Source organism: Ochotona curzoniae, unplaced genomic scaffold (genome assembly GCF_017591425.1).
Source record: "Ochotona curzoniae isolate NIBS_2020 unplaced genomic scaffold, NIBS_Ocur_1.0 contig_2321, whole genome shotgun sequence".
NCBI lineage: Eukaryota > Metazoa > Chordata > Mammalia > Lagomorpha > Ochotonidae > Ochotona > Ochotona curzoniae.
Window position 1 is genome coordinate 12904061 of NW_024465421.1, and position 21210 is coordinate 12925270.

Consider the following 21210-nt stretch of genomic DNA (forward strand, 5'->3'; position numbering starts at 1 on the left):
TCCAGGTCTCCCACATGGGTGCTGCGTCCCAAGGCTTTGGGCCGTCCTCTACTGTTTCCTAGGCCACAGGCAGGGAGCTGGATGGGAAGTGGAGCATCTGGCCTATGAAACGGGAACCAAAAAGGATCCCAGTGCATGCAAGGCAAGGACTTTAGCTACTAGGCCATCATGCAGGGCCCCCTTAGGCATCTTTAAAAATAACTGAGATGCCGCTCTCTGTCTTTTGATCAAAGCAAATTCAAAATCTTCGCTCCCAATTTATATCTGCAATTAATAAAAAGGCCAAGAGAAAAACAATAATATTCCTTTAAATTTAGCATTTCTCATATTTCCAAATCTCAAAACATATAAAATTCCTTTATAAGAACTAATCATGTTTAATACGAAAGTGCAAAGCAATAAAAATGGTTGTGGAAGCAAAATCTGAAACATCAGTTAATAAGTAGTACCGTCCTTTTAAACATTCAACCATAAAACATATGTATATAATGCTCGTGTTTTCCATTTCTAGAGTCCCTCTTCTTCTTTTTAAAAATTTCTGAAATTTTTAGTTTTGGGGAAGCAGAGAGAGAGAGAAGCGGAGGGACGGAGCTCACGGATCTGATGTCCACAACAGCCGAGCTGGGCCAGGCTGAAGCCAGGAGCTCGAACTCAACCCCCGTCTCCGCGTGGCCGGCAGAGATCTGAACACTGCAGCAGAACGTGTGCCAGCAGGAAGCTGGATGGGAAGGCAACGTGTAACCGGACCTCAAGCACTCAACATGGGATGCCAAGTACTCCAAGGAGCACCTGAACCTCTGTGCCAAGCTACCCAGCACTCGTAATACTTGAGAATGAGTGGGAGTGCCATAAAATAACTTCCATTTACAACCCATGACCTTTTGAGTACATCTCTGTTGCCAGGAGACATTTCCTAGTCTAGAATCTTCCTATCTGAATGAAGTATACAGAAAAAGATAAAGCGCAGAACATTTTTTAAAGACTAAATGAAGAACAGTTAAAATATCATTCTTCACCCTCAACCACACACAGAGAGTACCACTTCATGCTTTTGTCTACAGAAAGGAGAAGCTTTCACAGTAACAGTCCACTAGCCACACCATTCTAACATTCTTATTTCTGCATTGGTTACACAACCAGAATGTGGTAGGTGAGACATGTCACGGAATCAGGAGGGAAAGAGGGAAACCAGAAAGAATCCTGGGTAAGCAAGCCCTTAATGACGCTATGTAAGCACCGAGACATCTCGGGACATGCTACAAGAGCGCTGGTAAACTCACTGGTCTGATATTTTACAGCATTTCTGAGCAAAACAAAAGGAGCAAGAGGAAGACAAAACACAGTAGGTTAAGCTATTGCCTGGGATGCCCGCATTCCACATCAGAAGGACAGCTCCAGCCCTGCCTGCTCTGCTGTGACCCAGCCTCCTGCTAACGCTTCCAGGAAGACAGTCAGGAATGGCACTTCCCTGAAACCCAGATGGCATTCCCAGCTCCGGGCTGCTGCCTGGCCCATCCCAGACTATTGCGGGCATTGAGGGAGTGAACCAGCAGACAGATAATCCTCACCTCTCTGCCTTTCAAATAACTAAAAGACAAACAATTAATCAGCAAGAGGAATTAATTAACCCTTTCCTATCGCCGCGGCTCTTCTAAAGCAACGTCTCTAACCTTAGGAGCAGGGTGTCTGGTTCAGGAGCAAATTGTTCCCAAGACAACAAGTTAATGAATAGTTTTCCTCCCAGGAGGATTTAAAATAGCTTTTCCTTAGAGAATGACAAAACCATCAATATTTTGAGAAATTTAAAATAAAAAACAAAACATTAACATCATAAAAAGTTTTAAAACACTGTTGTGTTTTAAAATTTTGAGCCACAGCCTTAAATTTTACAATGGAGTCTTCTGGCATAAACAATGACATCTGGAAACACGGAGCAAAAAATGTGGCCATTTTCTGTTTATTAATCTCTTTCAAAACTGCCGTCCAGAACCTTTATTAAAGTCTGTTTTTCATGGGTTTCACATTGAAGAGAAACAAAAAACAGCTAAGTCTCAAGAAAGAGCAAAAAAAAAAAAAAAAAGGTGGCTTAAGCTGCAATTGCCTAGCCATGCTGAATTGAGGGAGCCCTAAACTTAAATACGATATGAATTCCTCTTTAAAACTTTAAACTTAATACCCTCAGGGCATGCTTTGTGTTCTCAGGCTACAAGGCTGGAGGGTTAACCAGTATGAGTTTCAAATGTACACATAATATAAACTCTAGATCTATTGAGTTACTAATTCAGTCGTCTAAGATTTCACAGAAAATTCCAGTTATGCAGGGACTAAAAGCAGGAAAATGGGAGGGGGGTATAACATCTGAAGACAAATTTCTTTAAAAAAAAAAAAAAGATTTATTTATTTGGAAAGGCAGATATACAGATAGGGCTCTATTATTTTTATTTTTTAAGATTTATTTATTTCGAGCCTGGCAGCGTGGCCTAGTGGCTAAAGTCCTCGCCTTGAATGCCCCGGGATCCCATATGAGTGCCAGTTCTAATCCCGGCAGCTCCACTTCCCATCCAGCTCCCTGCTTGTGGCCTGGGAAAGCAGTCGAGGACAGCCCAGAGCCTTGGGACCCTGCACCTGAGTGGGAGACCCGGAAGAGGCTCCTGGATCCTGGCTTCAGATCAGCTCAGCTCTGGGTATTGTGGCCATTTGGGAAGTGAATCAGCGGACGGAAGATCTTCCTCTCTGTCTCTCCTCCTCCTCCTCTCTGTATATCTGACTTTGTAATAAAAATAAACAAATCTTAAAAAAAAGACTTCTTTATTTCACTTGAAAGTCAAAATTACTAGGAGAGGGAGAGACGAGAGTAGTCTCCCATCTGTCGGTTCACTTCCCGATGGCTGCTCTGCCAGAGGTGGGCTGATCAGAGGCCGAGAGCCAGGCGGCTTCTTCCGGGACGTCTTCCTCTGCTTTCCCAGGCCACAGGACACTGGTGCCCATAGGAGACACCAGCACACTACAGGCAGAGGATTAAGCTGCTATGCCACTGGGCCTGCCCCATCCCTAACAACTGTTAAAACACTGACAGTGGCAGGGACTCACGCGGCTGCAGCTATTATCAAGCTCGGTCTCCCGAAGCTATAACTTAACCAACTCTGTCTAATTATACCAGAGACTATCCGGAATCCTTCTTTCCATTTGAAATCTCTCCCAATATCTGCTTACAGTAATCTTCCCTTCCATCCCTCTTCTTGGTCTTTCCTTCTCCAAGAAAAAAAAAAACATGTGCATGTTTCGCAAATGTTTCAGTCCTGCTCAAAACCTATGCTGATTCTCCATCTCCGGGTGAGTCTGTAGCAGTAGAAACGTGGAAGGGAGAGTGAGTGGTGAATACCAGCTTCTTTCTCCTCTGTCTCTAAGGCCAAGCCAGGCAAACCATCATAGAGGACTGGGTGCCATGTGCACACCCCCCACTCCCTACCCAGCAGCACCCGAAGTGTCCTGACAAAGAGAACCCCCACTGAGGCACCTGAGGGTCTTAAAACCACTGCGTGACACTTTATGCCTATTAGCATCAATGGCTATTATTAACAAAAAAGAAAAGAGCAAGCATTGCCCAAGAGGCAGAGAAACAAGAGCCACCGCGTGTTGCTGTTGCAGATGCTCTGGCAAAGGCACGGCAATTCCTCGAAATACTGAGCACGGACTCACCATGTGACCCAGCAATTGCACTTCTGGACGTATGCCTCGAAGAACATCCAGTGCCAAGCCACACTTCCCAAACCATGTCTAGGGACTGTACCTGTATTTCTTCTTCTGAAGCTGCCATATCATAGTTTCAGAAAGCTCAGTGGCATAGATTTCTTCAAAGTGAGGGCTCATGATTTTTGTGACTTCTCCATCGCCAGCACCTAAATCAAGAAGTCTATGGGTTTTCCAGTCTGGATTAATTTTCAGCAGTCTCTGAAACTGATCCGGTGAAAACACGAACATTGAGCCTCTTCCCAGCAATCTGAAAGAAACAGGACAAAAAAATGGAAGTCTATGCAAAAGAAGTGTTAACAACCTTGACAACTTATAAATATATTTTAATAATTTAATGCAAATGCTTATGATTTGCAGGACTAAAAACCCAGTTAACAAAATAAAAATCTCCTAATATCACCATTTTTTTTACAGATTTACTTATTTTTATTGGAAAGGTAGATACACAGAGAAGAGGAGAGACAGAGAGGAAGATCGTCCATCCGCTGATTCACTTCCCAAATGGCCACAATACCCAGAGCTGAGCTGATCTGAAGCCAGGAACCAGGAGCTTCTTCCGGGTCTCCCACAAAGGTGCAGGGTCCCAAAGCTTTGGGTCGTCCTCGACTGCTTTCCCAGGCCACAAGCAGGGAACTGGATGGGAAGCAGGGCTACTGGGACACAAACCGGTGCTCCTATGGGATCTTGGCACATGCAAGGTAAGGACTTTGGCCACTAGGCTACCATGTTGGGTCCTCACCATTTGTTTGTTGTTTTTTTTTTAAAGATTTATTTTTATTATTTTTTTATTGGAAAGGCGGATTTACAGAGAGGAGAGACAGAGAGGAAGATCTTCCATCCGATGATTCACTCCCCAAGTGAGTGCAACGGCCGATGCTATGCCAATCCGAAGCCAGGATCCAGGAACTTCTTCCGGGTCTCCCACACGGGTTCAGGGTCCCAAAGTTTTGGGCCATCCTCCACTGCTTTCTCAGGCCACAAGCAGGGAGCTGGATGGGAAGTGGAGCTGCCGGGATTAGAACCGGCGCCCATATGGGATCCCAGGCGTGCAAGGTGAGGACCTTTAACCACTTGTGCCACTGTGCCGGGCTCCACCATTTGTTTTTACAACTAATATTCAAAAGGCATGGGGAAGGTGGGAAGAAAAATCAGAAATGGAAAACAATAGGAAGGGATAAGAAAAATTAAAAGGTGAATGTGAAGAGTTTAAGTCAAAACAAAAAGGAAAAATGGGAAGAGTAACAACAAACATTGAGAATCAAAAATAGTAGCCACAGAAACCAAAGAAGAAAAAAAGAATATGATACTAAGCAATGGGTGAGAAAAACATAAGTCCAGGGTACAGGTTTTATAAGACTGGAAAAAAAGCGGGGCGGGGGGGGGGGGTTAGGCTTTGTGACAGCAGTCTGTATATGCTTCTTTTTAAAGAGGTAATTTTTTTTTTTTTTAAGTCCGAAACCCAGCAGACAGCAGCACGGTTACAATGTCAATGCTGACTAGCCAGAGAGCTCAAACTTAGTCACAAAGTCATTATTTTGCTTAAACTTTCCTAGTTAAAAAATAGTATGCTTCCCAAGCTCTCTCCTTGGGAAATGAGGAACCCTGACAGGATAATCACAAAATTCTGGGGCTCGAGGCCGTCTGGGGTTGGAGCTCCTGAGTCACTTGACTGGGTGTGTGTTTAAGGGCACCACAAGGAAAGAGGACACTGTCCAATTTCCAAAGAACATGAGTAACAGAGGCCACAGACAAAGATCGACACTGCCAAAAACTACATCAAACTTCATCAAGCAGGACAGACTCTGCCCTCTAGGGGACAGTGGGAGGGTACTGAGTCAACACGACGACTTAGGAGTGCCACTGGCACCCGCTGGGCAAGGCCAGACAAACCAGACTTCTGCAACGTGTGGGACAGTCTGTGAAGAAGGCTGCCACCTAAAATATCAAGAGAGTAATTTACTCGGGGCCAGGTTTCCTCTAAACTCCTACCAGAGAGATGCAGCTCTCCATTTGGTCTTTATCATAGCACCGAGTAGCCATGCCAGATTCTCCAGCCAGCCTCGGGTCTCTGTAGAATCTAGAGAGATGCCTCTTTCTTACAAAATAAACTCTGTAAGCAGCTGTCAAGTCTGCCCTTACTCAGCTTTCTCCTTTCTAATATAAACAATTCTGATATGCACCTTATTTAAGAAGCTACCATAATAATCATTTCTGTAAGAGCCACTTGGCATGATATACCACTGCCATGTACGGGAAGCACCAAGAGGCTCTAAAGAGGCATAGAGGTGGGAGTGACAGGGGTTGGGGGACACACGCAAAAGAAAAAAAAGCACAAAAGTTATAATTCAGGAGTTTATCAATTTCATTGTGTCCGATTACAGAGAAGAGAATTTTAACCAGGGTCTAGGAGACAGAGAAAGGGGAAAGTGATTCAATCTGCAACTTTAAAAAAAAAAAAACTATTCAAAATGGTGAATGAAGTACTTTCTGAAGAGAAATTCCTTATCTTTTATCACTCTCAAAAAGATACAGGACCCCAACAAGGACAAGGGTCTCCACAACGGTGACTCATCTCATTTCCAAAGAAATAAAAAGGGTATGGAGCAGAAATTCAGCACAACCCAATGTCAGGTACAACATGTCAGGCTGAGTTACAGCTGCTTCCTGAAGCAAACATAAAACAATGTCACACAAAAAACACAAAAGAGCAAGTCAGGAATGTTGGAAGGTGATATGCAGTACATGAAAACATGTTTAAGGACCAGAAGATGGACTGGGAACCTAGACTCCACTCAGAATACAAAACCTGGGGCCAATACTGCAGTACCGCTGGTCAAGTCACTGCAGCAAGTCCAATGCTAGCATCCCCTATCAGATTGCTGAGGGTTACTCCACTTCCGATCCAGCCTCCTGCTAATGCACCCAGGGGACAACAAGTGTTTGGGCCCCTGTCACCCATGTCAGAAACTGGATGGAGTCAGTTCCAAACATTGCTGTTGCAACCATTTTGAAAGAGAACCCGCAGACTAAAGATCTCTCTCCCCCATCACTACTTCTCTCTCTCTTTATCACTCTGCCTTTCAAATAAATAAATAAATCTTGGGCCTGGCGTAATGGCTTAGCAGCTAAAGTCCTCGCCCTGCATGCGCCAGGATCCCATATGGGCGCCAGTTCTAATCCCAGTGGCCCCGCTTCCCATCCAGCTCCCTGCTTGTGGCCTGGGAGAGCAGACAAGGCCCAAAGCCTTGGGACCCTGCACCTGTGTGGGAGACCCGGAAGAAGCTCCTGGTTCCTGGCTTTGGATCAGCTCAGCTCTGGCCACCGTGGCCACTTGGGGAGTAAATCATCAGATGGAAGATCTTCCTCTCTGTCTCTCCTCCTCTCTGTATATCTGACTTTCCAACAAAATAAATCTTTAAAACAAAACACAGAACCTCAGGCCCCTCTCCAGACTTACTGCATCACAATCTGTATTTTAACAAGATTCTCCAGGTGAATTCTGTGCATATCAAAGCTGAGAAACACTGCCCTAAGTAATTCCCACCACACAAACAGACTAGGCTATCCGTCACGTGCTGGTGAATCTCTGTGCAGCCTGGCCTCTCATTTCTTTGTGGAGATGCTCGTCTGATCTGTCAGGCACATTCTTTTCATTAAACTTCATCAGCTAAAAAATATAAAACATTAACTGCAGCAGGCTGCCAAGGATTCTGACCAGCAGAAGTGTTGCAGCTCAGGCGGTCAGTACATTGAACAAGATGATTTTGACCATGTCTCCTTTTTCTAAACCCAAGGATAAAGGAAAACAAAATATACAAGATTCACTTACCCATTGATAGATGTTCTAGACATAAACAGGCTAAAAACAGATGACACAAAAGAATGATATAACTGGATAAACAGCCAGCCTGACTTCTCAATGCTGTTGTTTAAGAAGATCTGCGTTCCTTGATCAAGGTAACTCTGAACAAAGACAGCCTGCAGGGATTCACATAGCTTCTCCCTGTTGCACACATACCACTAAAAAAGAAAGAACAAAAATGTAAAGCACATAACTGAAATGTCACTTCAGAAATCCAAGAACATAAAATAGAAGACAAGTCGAGCCTACAGTTTCTAAATATAATTTCATGCGTAGTTAATCATTTTTCTCTTATACAACCTTCAAGCATAAAATGTTTCTTCAGACACGACTTCTCATCTAAAGGCTGGTAGAGGGGATGAGAGGGTGAAATGGCTTTCAAGACAATGCTGGTTAGCAGGTGGCAGAACCGGACCATCAGCCCAGGTATTGACCCCTGACCCAGGGCTTCACCCGGATCTAGAAAAGCTGCTGCCTCTCTGTCTCGGAGATTTAACATCAAAAGGCAAATTATTAATCCTGCTTTTAGATTATAAAAAGCAATCACAGCCAATGAGTTAACTCAAATCCATCAAATAAATCAATGGCAGAGTAAGGAGCAGAATTTAATACCCAGGGAGCAGACCGTACCAAAGAGCTCTTTAGAGACCCTGAGGTGTGCTTTACACGTAACATTCTCACCTGGCAAAAACCTGCTCAGCCATGATAAGCAGTTACTCATGGTCATACTGCAATCAAAGAGCAAAGTCATAACATGCTACCAACCAAATTCCCAGAAACAGACTCTAAAGAGAATGTTCTCATAACTAAATACCAGAGCTTCGACTGCAGGTGGAATTTAATCTTCCACAATAAATGTTTTCCACTTCCACTTAGAGCTAGTGTACTAGAGAAGTAGAGAAATAAGCCGCACATCAGCTTTAGGGTTGCCAGAAGTCAAATCCTGCCTTTGACATTCCTATGTGAGCTCAAACAAAGTTCAGTAAACCCCTAAGTCTCCACTCATTCACTGGTATCCAATTATCCTTGTAGAATAACTAAAAGGATCTAACAAAACAATGCAGGCAAGTCCTCCTCAACATAACACAAAGCACAAAGTGAGAACTTTAAGTGATGATAGCAGTAAGATTCCTTTAAACAAAAGTAAGTCCACTAAGAACCATGATGAATCTGCGAAGTACATCAGCTACTATTAACCCGCTATCTGCTATGAAACAACCAATATTTCCCAATAGGAAGTCTATTGGCAAAAAGCAACTTCCTTCTGACAAGTTTCAGCAGCAGGTGTCTCAAAGCTGCTTACACAATTGGTGAATCAATTTTACAGCCATTCTAAGCTTGCTTAATGTTAGACAAAAGCTTGAGCAACATTCCCGTCACCAACATCAAAAGGAACCAGTTTCAAGCCAACACAAACAGGTACACAGGTACACTGCATTTCAATGATTAATCACTTTACTAATTCTGCATCAACAATGCCCTCTATTGCATCAACAAAAGTTGCCCAGTTGTAGATTTATTTGTGCTAATTTGTCATTTAATGACTTAGCAAAACTAGACAAATGAGATTTTGCCAAACTTAGAAGATTTTGCGCAGCCAAAGAAACTAAAGAGTGAAAAGACAACCAACAAAAGGGAAGAACACATTTGCAAGGTATTTATGTGACAAACTACTAATATCCAGAAAATATAAGGAACTCAAAAACAACTCAACAATAAAACCACCAGTCCAGTGGAGAAAGGGGTAAAGATCTGAAGAGACATATCTTAAAGAAATACAAATGGCTAACAGTACCACTAGCCAATGAGTTAAAAAGACAAGTGCTGGTGAGAATGTGAAGAAGCTCATGCACAGGCTGGGAGGGGGCGACGTGAATCAGCACAGCCGACCAACAATCCCTACCGCGTACAAAGCCGAAGCCATGAAACCGCTGTATCCAAGAGATCGCTGCAGCACCATGTTTATTACAGCAGTCTTCACAATAACCAGGAAGAGGAACCAACCACGGAATCCGTCAACAGATAAATGGGTAAAGAAAATGTGGTGCATATATATATATATATATATACACAAAGGAATATTATTCCATCAGTTTTATCGAAAGTCAGATATACAGAGAGGAGGAGAAACAGAGAGCAAGATCTTCTGTCCGATGATTCACTCCCCAAGCGGCTGCAATGGTCGAAACTGAGCCAATCTGAAGCCAGAAGCCTGGAGCCTCTTCCGGGTCTCCCAGGTGGGTGCAGGGTTCCCAGGCTTGGAAGGAGGGAGGGAGGAAGGAAAGAAGGAAAGAGAGAAAGAAAAGAAAGAGAGAGAAAGAAAGAAAAGAAAAAGAACCAGCATGCATGTAGGACTACCTGCCAATTAAATTGAACTGGATGTGCCTAGCAAAGAAGAGCAGATAAATTCCTACAGGTCAGTATTTCTCAACCCTGGCACGACTGATGGGTGTTAGGGGCTGCCCTGTGCATTACAGGCTATTTACCCACATTGCTAGCCTTGCTGCATCAGGTGCCAGCAGCAATACCCCAAACTGACAGGCCAAAATGTCCCAGGTATTCCCAACGTCCCCTGAGGGAAACAAAATTGCTACTGCTTGAGAACCCCTCCATGGATTGACCCAGAAAAAAGGTTGCTGCTGAGACAATACAATGATACTCCCCAAGTCGCCCACTTTGTGTTCTAGGAACTTCAGCTAACAAAACTAAAAGCTGTACTCCCGGGTCTCAAAGAAAAGAAGTTTTGTTCCAGTGGGAAAAATTAACAAGAAATCACAAGAAACAAGTAATGAGACTAAGATCTCAGCTAGGACCTTCCTTCAAAGCCTTAAAGAAGTAGTCAGCCAGTCCTTCAGGCAATCAGGGAGAACATTAGTCTAAGGGCTCCTAAGCCCTTCTGACAGTCTCCTGGCACAGCACCAGGCAGCCTTTCCGCAGGCTCCTATGCACTTCCAGGCACATGCCTTACGTGTGCACAAAGCAGCAGGCTTGTTTTCACATTGCCAGATGAGGGCCAGCTCTACTGCGGGGCGGACTCCCCAGGTCCTGCAGAAGCATCCCAGTGGCACCTGCCTTCAAAGCTCGCTTAAATATTGTTCCCTCTAAATGACCAAGGAAATCTTTTGAATAACAAAACCATAATCAAATCAGAATTATTGCATGCAGTCATTTGTTGATACCAAGAATGAAATGGGATATGATAACTAAACATAACATCTTCTAAAAATGAAAATAGTAACACTCTGTCCCTACAACAAGACTGCAGAGACATTAATAACCAGCCAAAAATACACAAACACAGGCTTTCCAAACGTGTGTCTGATAGCATTAGCTCATGTTGTGAGTATGGCAGGCTTTATCGCCCCACAACTCATACAGTTGTTTCATTTTAATCTGATGTCTTAATGTTAGTGCTTAATGGATTAAGGGTGGAAATTTCACCTAACTGTGGTAGATAAGAGGTGGGGGTCAGTGGGAGATCTTCAGGTCACTGGAAGTATATCCTCTGGGTCTTTTGACACTACAGATCCTTATTTGAATTCAAGTTGAGATTCACATTCATTTCTATTTATATTTCTCTCTCTCTCTCTCTCCTTCCCTCCCCCCAGCCAGCTTGGCTGTGATTGTGCCTCTGCACCTGCCTTCACAGAAGCCACACTATGGGACCGCCTGATCTGGAACTGTAATTTCCAAACTCTAAGCCGAAATAACTTTGCTTTTGCAAAGCAGCTCCTCTCAGGTATTTTAAAGGTACAGAAAGCAGACTAACAGGATCACGTCATCTAAATTTTTCTTCATTAAGTCCATGAACATTATCTAACGTTTATATAATCTTGACTGATTTTTTTTTTTAGATAAAATGACACTTATTTATCAGACTGAAGAACACATTTAAAAGTCTGAAATTAGTTCTTGGAGTTTCTCAACTAGTCAAGCATGTACAGAAGCTACAATAGTCTCCTTTTTTCCCCACTGTACCTTCTGAGTACTCTAATCGGACTGGAAAGTTAGATTAAACCAGCTTACCGCAGTATACACTCAGCCTAGTGGTTAAGACCTGATTAAGATGCCCTAGTTCCGCTTGGAGTGCATGAGCTCCAGTCCCAGGGTTGGCTCCTGACTCCAGCCTCCTGTGCATACAGATCCTGGAACGCAGTGTGGTGAGCTCAAGTAACTGAGTTCCTGCCACGCACAGGGGAAACTCGAACTGAGTTCCCAGTTTCCCTGATTCACCCTCAGCCCCTGCTGATTCTTGGGAATGAACCAGCAGAAACGATCTTTCTCTCCCTCTTTGACTCTTAATTTTTTTAAGACTTATGTATTTATTTTTAAAGACTTATCTGTTTATTTGAAAGTTGGAGTCACAAAGAGAGAGGAGAGACAGAAATCTTCACCCACTGGTTCACTCCCCACCTGATACTGATTCGTATCCTGGCTGTTCTACTTCCAACTCAGCTCCCTGCTTATGTCTCTGGGAAAGCAACAGAAGATGGCCCACGTCCTTTGGCCCCTGCACCTACGTGTGACATCAGAAAGAAACCCCTGGCTCCTGGTTTCAAACTGGCCCAGCTTTGACCTTTGCAGCCAACAAAGGAATGAACGAGGGGATAGAAGCACCCTCTCACCCTCGTGTTCTTTCTCTCTCCCTCCCTCCTTCTCTGTGTGTGTTTCTTCCATTTCTCTGCTTTTCAAATACATAAATCAATCTTGAAAAAAAAAAGTAGGCATAAACTAGCCAGAACTTCAAACATAAACTGTCGTCTCACCCTCATCATAAACTGACAAGCTTCACATAGTTTTTTTGACACTTCACCTAACTTCAAAGTCTGCACAGAAGGGTGGGCACAGCACCCCATTAAGATGAGCCCATTCACACCTCCTCTTAAACACAAGATTTACTAGGAGGAATATCCCAAGCAGTGGGAAATCCCATGGCCACAAGTCAGAGTTGAGTGTACAACCTGACTGTACCACCTGTAACTGTGCTCTTACCCTTAACCTTCTTTCACTGAAGCAAAGATGGACTGACATAATACATTTCCAGTGCCTTCTATTGTATAACAGAAGAACAGAAGCACAGTAAGTGTTTATATTTTCCCCTTTATTGTCCAACAGAAAAGAAAAGAGATCAGTTCAAGGGAAGTCGAAAAACCGCACCGGGCACCCTGTCCTTCTCAAAAGTAATGGGCAACCAAAGACCTGAGGAACTCAGGGCCACCGAGAACAATCCAAAGGTTCCACAGCTTGGCATCCATGAACACTATCTCTTCTGCCACATGGAGCGGTCAGACCAATCCCACTGTCCTTTACCACTTAGGGTTCAAAAGCCACATTCTGAGATTGTGCGATGTTCGCCAAACCAGGCCGAACAGCTCAGCACTGAGGCTTCCTTCCAGCTAAGCACAGCAAAGAAGTAAATGTCCAATCTTCGAGCACATTAAGTTGCTTCAGTTTTGATTTGCTACATTACTAACAATCCTCTTTTCGAATATGCACTCATTGTTAATACTTCATGATCCTAAGATTGCACAGCAAAGCTTCCAAGGATCTAGAACAACGACTTCTTTTTACTGGAACTTCCCCCAGCTCGGCTGAGGCACCTTCAAAGGCAAACATCAAGGTCCCTGCTACTCAGCAGAAAGACAGCCTAGTGTGCTGTGAAATGGAAGCACACACTCACTCAAGGTTTCAGTGCAGGTTGTAAGGAAGGAAAGAAACCCTTTTCGAAGCTGCTTTGGTATTCAGGTGCAGTGGCCTTCACACCAGGAAAAGCAGTTGAGAGGAACACTGACCCATCAGGGCACGCCTGGCCAGCTGGCCGATGGCCCTGACGCACTGCTAACTCGGGCCTCACTTGCTCAGCCTCCACAAGGTAAATGAGTAGTAAAATAACAGGAAACTGGATCCACCCCTCGGCACATCTGACTGAGGCGGAGAGCGTCCCGGTACATGCCTGTTTGGGGAAAGGAAACGGAAAAGCAAGCAAATCGTTTCAATCAATTCTTCTTGAACCCATCATCGCCTGTGGCATAGCACAATTCTGAGCTTATATAAGATGGAAAAAATAAATTACAGATACACATCTGCTTGCAATTTTGTTATGGCTTAACAATTCCACATATTGAATATTTTCTGGGCTTAAAAAAAAAACTTTATAGTATGTCACCTGGAAAAACTGTCATGGTTTGGTTCCAACAACTTTCATAACAATTTTTTTTTTCACTCCATCAACTGAGAAGTTGTTGAATGACCACTCCTATCAAGAACTCAGTCAGTGGGGCCTCGGGGTCCTTTCAAGTTTCAACAGCTTCACATCAACTCTAAGTACTAACTGCAAGGCACCAAAACAGACCGGATCCAAGGGTTTTTGTTTTTTTTTCTTTTCAACTTCTCAATCTGTCAGCGGCGAACACGGACACCTGCTGGCTTCTCACTGCTCTGTGTTTCCCCAGTGAGTCAACTTACCCACGAAGCCACCTGTGATAAGAACACAGAGCTGGTAAGGGAGTTTTCACCTTAGAAACACTCATTCTGCAAAGTGGCAGAAGGTAAACACGGGATTTGCAGGCCGCTGCTGCTGAAGCCCCAAGAGCACTCACCGGTGGCAAGAAAATGACTGTGGTCGCTCTGCTTTGGCAAAAAAAAATTTTTTTTAAAAAGTGTATTTGTGGACCCTGAAACTCATATTTCATCTGTGAAATTTGCACGTTACAGTCTTTGGGCCTTGTTCTTCCTAACCATTTACAAATAGAAAGCTAGTCTTACTCCACAAGGCTATAAAAGCATCAAGGAAGGCAATCTGGCCTTCAGCCATGGTGCAGAGTCTTAGAGAAGCGCTCGTTCCCCTCGCCTGATGTGAAGTGTCACCCCAGTCCCAACAATGACTCGCCAGGCCAAGTCATGAAAATCAAGTCATGAAAATGTGATGACGGTGGCAGAGCTTTGTGAGTGCAAAGGAAGCTGGCTTCTCCAGGCAATGCTAACAGTGATCTTTAACGAATAAACATTGGCCAAGATCGCTCTTGTAAACACAGATTACTCCATCAGAAATCCTTAATAAAATAACCAGAAGGAAAACTTGTACAAAAGTATGGTTCAGTCAAATGCATAACTCTTTCATATAACTCCAAAAAAGCCAGATGTGGCTGGCCGCAGGAGCCACATACCCAAATGAACACCAGAAGATCTTGTATAAGATGATTAATGCGAAAAGGGAAAGACCATTAAAGTTACTCTGCAAGCAATCAAGTTCTATGGCAAGCCCAAGACCCTGGAATATGAAGCCCATAAGCAATCAGAGTCAACTGCAGTACAGCATGACACACAATGCAGAAAGCTCAGCCTCTAACTTTACCTTTCCACCCACACTGTCCTTTTGTTCGTTTTCAACTTGATTCACAGACAATGACTTTCATAATGTAAAGGTATTCACCTCAAAATGAGTATGTGGATTCATTATTCTAACAAAAGCAGTTGATTAACCCCCCAATATATTCATCACTAGGCTGATTTTTAGCTTGAAGAATTATGTGCCAAATTGTTACAGCAACCGGATGGACACACACACACACTCCGGAGTGTCTCAGCATCTGAAAGCAGATTCCTTTTTCATTAAAACTGGACCAACTCAGCTTTAAAAAGGTCCACAATTACAAAGTATTCTCAACTGGATGATGTCGTCCTAGACTCCACCCACAGCTATGAGTCCTATGGACACAACATACAAATCAGACTTTATAAACAAGTCCTCAATGCTTAAAATAAATGCAAATCTTTTACAAGCACTGAAAACATATCAAACGCTTGTACTGGAGATAATGAAGGCAAGTACTTTCACACAAACACCAACCATCGCCAGTGGTTGCACTTGGCCCTTTCTTCCCTATCCAGGACCTTATTCCAATTGCTTGTTAAAGCTGACAGGTCGAGTTCACTGTTCTGCACTGTTACCCATGTACCATACGAACGTGTGACATTCTAATAACTGTATGGTAAAGCATACAGTCCGTTAATAATGTTTCCACAAGAATTAACAAGTTACAAGTCATTAAGCCACCGCAATGTGGTTTTTCCATTAGAGCAGTACAACATGATGGACACTTTCAACCGTGTCATAATTGCTGAGGGATTTAAAAAAACAAATGTGTAAAAGCTTAGGATTCCTTTAAAAACAGAAAAAGGCCACCATATACAGTACAAGGTGAGGACTAATTGTTCCTTTCTTAAGCCAACTGCTTCCTCTCCTTAGACTAGAACACATACCGTCAACCTGAACGAGAAACACATCCACACAATGATACAGGGAACCATTAATTACCATTCTTCCAAAAGGCAAAACGTACAGCCAGTGCTAGCTTTAAGGAGCCCACACTGACAGAGTTCAGAAAGAGTCCCTTCCATGAACGCAAACTCCATTATGGCCAAACACTAAATATCTCATCCCAGGACTGCCTCGACGCGTGCTTCTTTAACCGGCACACACCGAAAATGACGACCCGGCTGGTCCCATCGCATCACCACGGCCAGTCTTACTGAAGAATTCACTGTTGCCCCGCTCTGTTTTTTAATAAAAAAAAAAAAAAAAAAAATCCCTTCCTATAGGAGAGAAGTTTGCATCTTCTGCCACAGGATCGCCACCCTCCTGGTCAGCTAAGTCCATCCAAGTTTCGGGGTGATCTTCCCAACCTTAAGAAGAAAAGCTTGGGGAGGACGCAAGTGGGGACCTGTCAACCCCGTTATTGAAATGCTCGGGAGGAAGACGACACCCTCCCCGCCCCCCGGCCAGGAAGTCCGAAGAATGAACGCGGGTCACAATGCTCGGCTGAATTTCTTTAGGACCTCTTTGTACGCACTGGGGTTCAACTAGACACAAAAAGGGGGGAAGCAGGAATGGGCTTTCATTTTTGTTGCTTGTCGAGGATCAGAAAGGTGGAAGGTTCGCTGGGTTTGTTTTTTTTTGGGGGGGGGCGGGGGAGATTTTTTTTTCTCCCATCTCGGACCCCGGTGGGCCTTGAAGACCCACGATCGGTCCCACAAGTTCCTCCGGCGCTGTCGCTGGAACAATGTTGGACTCCGGGGCGCCCACGCGCGGGGAGCCCGAGGAGCAGGCCGCCCCTCTCTGTCCGCGCCGGGGAAACAAAAGGCGCAGCGGGGCCCGGCGCCCGACCTGGAAAACTTTCTCAAAGGCCGGGAGCAGAGAGCCGGGCACCGTGTGCCCCTCGCCCCGTCGCCTCCCCGCACAATGGCGGGGGGCAGCGCGCGGGAAGGCCCGGGGGGCCGCCACGCCCCCCGCCTGGGCCCAGACCCCGAGCCGCCCGGCCTGTACCTGGTGGGTCTCCTTCCTGCCGCCGCCCGCGGCCGCCGCCGGCCCGCCGGGGTCACTCGTCATGTTCAAGTACAGGGAGCGGGTGAGCGGGCTCCGCAGCGTCCACATCCTCCGCGCCAGCCACACGGACGCCAGGCTCAGGCACAGCCAGCCCGCCAACAGTCTCATCGGGAGGCACCGGGCAGCTCGCGCCGATCACCGCCGGGGCGAGCAGGAGGAGGCGCCGCCGCCTCCGGCCACGGCCGCCACCGACGCCGCCACCGACGCCGCCCGGGCTCGAGCCATCGCGCCCGCCTCGCCGCTCCTCCAGCCCCTTCAAGGGCCGAGGCGGGTGGAGGGAGGGACGGAGGGAGGGAAGGAGGAGGAGCGGCCGGCGCTCAGCCCTCTCGCTTCCCTTCCGGCCGCGGAACGCCGCCTCGGCCGGCGCCTGTTTCCACCCGGAGCACGTACGAGGGGGCGCTTTTCCGCGGGCCGGCCGGGAGGCGGCGACAAAGGGAGCGCACGCTCTCCTGACGCGCGTTCCCGCCGCTGGTCTTCTCGGTCGCCGCAAACCTCCGTCAGGGAGGCATTCTTTCTTAATGTGTCTGGAGGCAGGGGAGATGACTTCCAAAGGCGGTCATGGAGTCCTCGCTGCCACGCTGGTGCCCGCAGGTCCCGTTGGCTTTCTACGCCTCAGAGACGTTGGGGTCCCTCAGCCCAGCCCCCCTCCCTGTGGGATTAACCTAGAGAGATGAGGAGGTGGATTGTCCTCGCTCTTCCGCCGATAGGAGTTGTGCCAGTGGTCGTGACGGGTCTACCACCACCCCCACCCCACCGTGCTCAGCCAGACCAAGGCGGAGACTAAGGAGAAGGGATGCTCGCGACCGCTCCCTTCCTGTCCACCTGCCCGCGTGTTCTCCAGGCCGGCCAGTTACTGACCACGGGTTACCCATGGAACCGCTGGCTTCCGACCCTGGCGCACCCACGGCTCATCCTGTGATACACTGTCGATCCTGCCGAAAAGGGAAGGACACCCTCCTCTCAAATTGGAATCCCCACCCCCACCCCCGCAACCGGGTTTCCTTTGGGTCAACAGACGGAGGTGGGACGCCCCGCACTGCTGAACCTCACGCTCTGATGGGAACAGCCTTGCCAGGGTTGTTGGAGCGTTCGTAGCGCGCACCGTCTTTAGGAACTGGAAGGGTACACGCCGCGTTCCGCTGTCTGGGGGTCCTACTGCAACAGCTGCTCCAGCGACCGAGCGCTAAGGAGTGACAAGTGGCTAGTAGTCCACGGGCCCACGGGACCACCTGCCAAGGTTTGTTTGGAAATGCCTCTCACTTAACCTACGCCAGAAATTATTTTAGTTTAGTTGGAAACAAAGGAAATAAGCCTTTTTTTTTTGAAGAATTGCCCATTGCAGAGGTTTTTCGTTCATGAAATAGTAAGAGGATGGGCCACAGGGGCAAACTGAGGCCTGACTGGGAATTGGGTAGGGAACCTTTCCTTCACTGTGGAAGCTGGTTGCCTAAGGTACTGCAGGCTGTAACCAAATGGGGGGAATCGGGTGGTGAGAGGGGGGACACTGGGTGAGAAGATTTTGTGTTCTCTCCTTCCAGTATTCTCCCAGACTGCTTCTTTGCCCAAATCCCAAATAGCCTGTACTTTGGGCTGCACCATGGCTCAACAGGCTGATCCTCCACCCCTTGGTGCCGGCATTCCATATGAGCATCACTTTGTATTCCGACTGTTCCACTTCCCATCCAGCTCCCTGCTTGTGACTTGGGAAAGCAGCAGAGGATAGCCCAAGGCCTTGGGACCCTTGCACCCACTTGGGGAGGCCTAAAAGAGGCTCCTGGCTTCACTTCAGCTCAGCTTTGGCCATTGTGGCCATTTGGGGAGTGAAAGAGCTTTCTGTCTCTCCCTTTCTCTCTGTAACTCTGATCTGCCTTTCCAATGAAAAATAAACAAATCTTTAAAAAAAAAAAAGAGTAAGGCAGCTGAGCAGCAGCTCAGAAATAGCAAGGTGTGTTAGATGAGCAAGAAGCCAGGGGTGGCTGCTGTGACCTCAAGAATGGGAATCAACATTAGTAATAATAATAATAATAAAAGAATGGGGATCAGTGGGCTGCCTGCCACAAAGCTAGCAATCTCAAAGGAGCAGATCCTGTCTTACCACCTGAGCGGCCGGCCTGGAAAAACAAGTCATCCCCCTGCTGATCCTCTGTGATAGCCACGCAGTACTCCGCGTGTGCATCACCGACAGGGAGCAAGCACGCGCAGAGACGCAAGCACAACAGGATCCACTCACTCGCCCAAAGGGAGCAGAGCAAATTCAGTAGCCGACCTTGTCCAAGAGCCTGGTGTCCCAGCGCGTAGGCCTCTGGTCCATGTGAGAAGCCTGGCCGTCTCCCTTCGCCGAGAACTTCCTGCCTTACAAATGAGGAGGAAAGAAAACAGCGAGAGTAAATATACTAAGCAGAAGTTCAGTTTGCCCTTGGGGACTGCCCGCTTCCTTCACCTAGAATGTCACAACTGTATGTTAAGGGCTCAGTTAAGCCGTAGTGGCCAGGGCAAGAGACACAGAGAAAAAGCCCTAGCTAAGCCAGCTGCCTTTGCGGTGTAGCTCTGAACTGCTGTGAAATCTGTAAGGCACGCGCATGCTGCTCCAGGCTGAACCCTGCCAGCAATGTGGATGCCTCTGTGCAGGGGCCCCAGATTCCGGCTGGATCTAGGCAAGAACTGGTTGTGGCTTTAAGCCAGAAATTACAGCATTTTCATGTTCTCTCATCCAAAAGTTGTTATTTTTATTGGAAAGGCAGGTTTTTTTTTTTTAATTGTTTTTGATTTTTGCGTAGTTGATGAGGGTGCAAAGGGTTAAAGGCTACCAGAAGACCATTATTTCCACATTCTCCGTTTTTCCTTCCTGCATGTGGGGGAAGGGGGACTTAGGGGGGAAGCCACACCCAGCCTCCCAAGTGCCTCCTGGGATGGAGGACAGCCACCTGACGGAAAGGCAGGTTTTAAAAGAGAAGAAGAGACAGAGATCTTCCATCTGCTGGGTAACTCCCCCACATGCCCACAATGGCTAGAGCTGGGTCTGTGCAAAGCCGGGAGCTAGAAGCCTCATCCGGGTCTCCCACATAGGTTCAGAGTCCAAGGACTTGGGCCATCCTCTGCTACTTTCCCAAGCCATTAGCAGGGAATTGGATCGGAAGTGGAGCACCCAGGGCTCAAACTGGCAGCCATATGGAATTCTGGTGCTGCAGGTAGAGGCTTCGCTTGCCATGCCTCAGTTCCAGGCTTCATGTTCTGTTTCCAATTACAGAGAAGAATATTTAGAAAATCCACAGGGGGACCAGCACGGTAGCCTAGTAGCTAAAGTCCTCACCTTGCACGTGCCATGATCCCATATGGGATCTGCTTCCCATCCAGCTCTCTGCTTGTGGCCTAGGAGGACAGTCGAGGATGGAACCCTGCACCTGCATGGGAGCCCTGGAAGCAACTCCAGCCTCCTGGTTTCGGATCAGCTCACCTGTGGCTGTTATAGCTGCTTGGGGACTGAATCATCGGATGGAAGATCTTCCTTTCTGTCTATCCTCCTCTCTGTATAGCTGACTTTCAAATTAAAAAAAAAAAAAAAAAAAAGAAATGGAGTGCTCCTCAGAACCTTCCAGAATGTGAGGAATCACTGTGTTCCACACACACACTCATGGAGTTCTAGGGAGAACAAAATGAGATCCTATCTCACGGTGCCCTCCATACACTCAGCTCTGGTTATATTACTATAGAATCATAGACTGAAGGGAGCCTTGCTCTCCCTTGGACAGGCTCCATAAGCAGTACCAGAGATGAGCAGCTGCCTACTGGGACTTTTATCTTAGTCCCATATAAGACAGATTTCCACTAAGGGCAGTTGACTTACTGCTTACTCAACAAGCCAATTTCTCAGAATTATTCAAATTAGAAACTTAAATATACATTTTGTATTACCTAAATTGTCATTTTTAAAAATTTTTATTTGGAAAAGGCAGAATTACAGAGAAGGACTGACAGAGAGAGGTTGATCTTCCATCTGCTTGTTCGCTCTGCAAATGGCCGAAATGCTCAGAGCTGAGCTGAGCCAAAGCCAGGAGCTTCCTAAAGGACTCCTGTGTGGCTGCAGGGGCCATTGACTGGAGCCGTCTTCTGTGGCTCTCCCAGGCCGTAAGCAGGGAGCTGCATCAGAATTGGAGCAGCCAGAATGCAAGCAGGCACCCACATGCGATGCTGACACCAAAGGTGGAGGCTT

The 21210-nt window shown here is 46.4% G+C and overlaps 1 protein-coding gene across 3 annotated transcripts in view; it reads right to left on the reverse strand.

Moving 5' to 3' along the window:
* The window catches only part of METTL9 (methyltransferase like 9), a 34080-nt gene extending 14713 nt beyond the window's left edge, over window positions 1-19367 (reverse strand). Inside the window, exons 1-3 of one of the 3 annotated variants that reach the window (XM_040973211.1) lie at window positions 19267-19367; window positions 7583-7773; window positions 3791-4000 (exon numbers count right to left, since the gene is read on the reverse strand). In XM_040973211.1, coding sequence (XP_040829145.1) covers window positions 3791-4000; window positions 7583-7773; window positions 19267-19311 — 446 coding nt within the window. In that variant the 5' untranslated portion in view covers window positions 19312-19367. Of the gene's footprint in view, window positions 1-3790; window positions 4001-7582; window positions 7774-16940; window positions 17312-19266 lie in introns of those variants that run through there. The other 2 variants (XM_040973210.1, XM_040973208.1) reach the window with 2 other exon arrangements.
* Between the last annotated feature and the right edge of the window lie 1843 nt (window positions 19368-21210).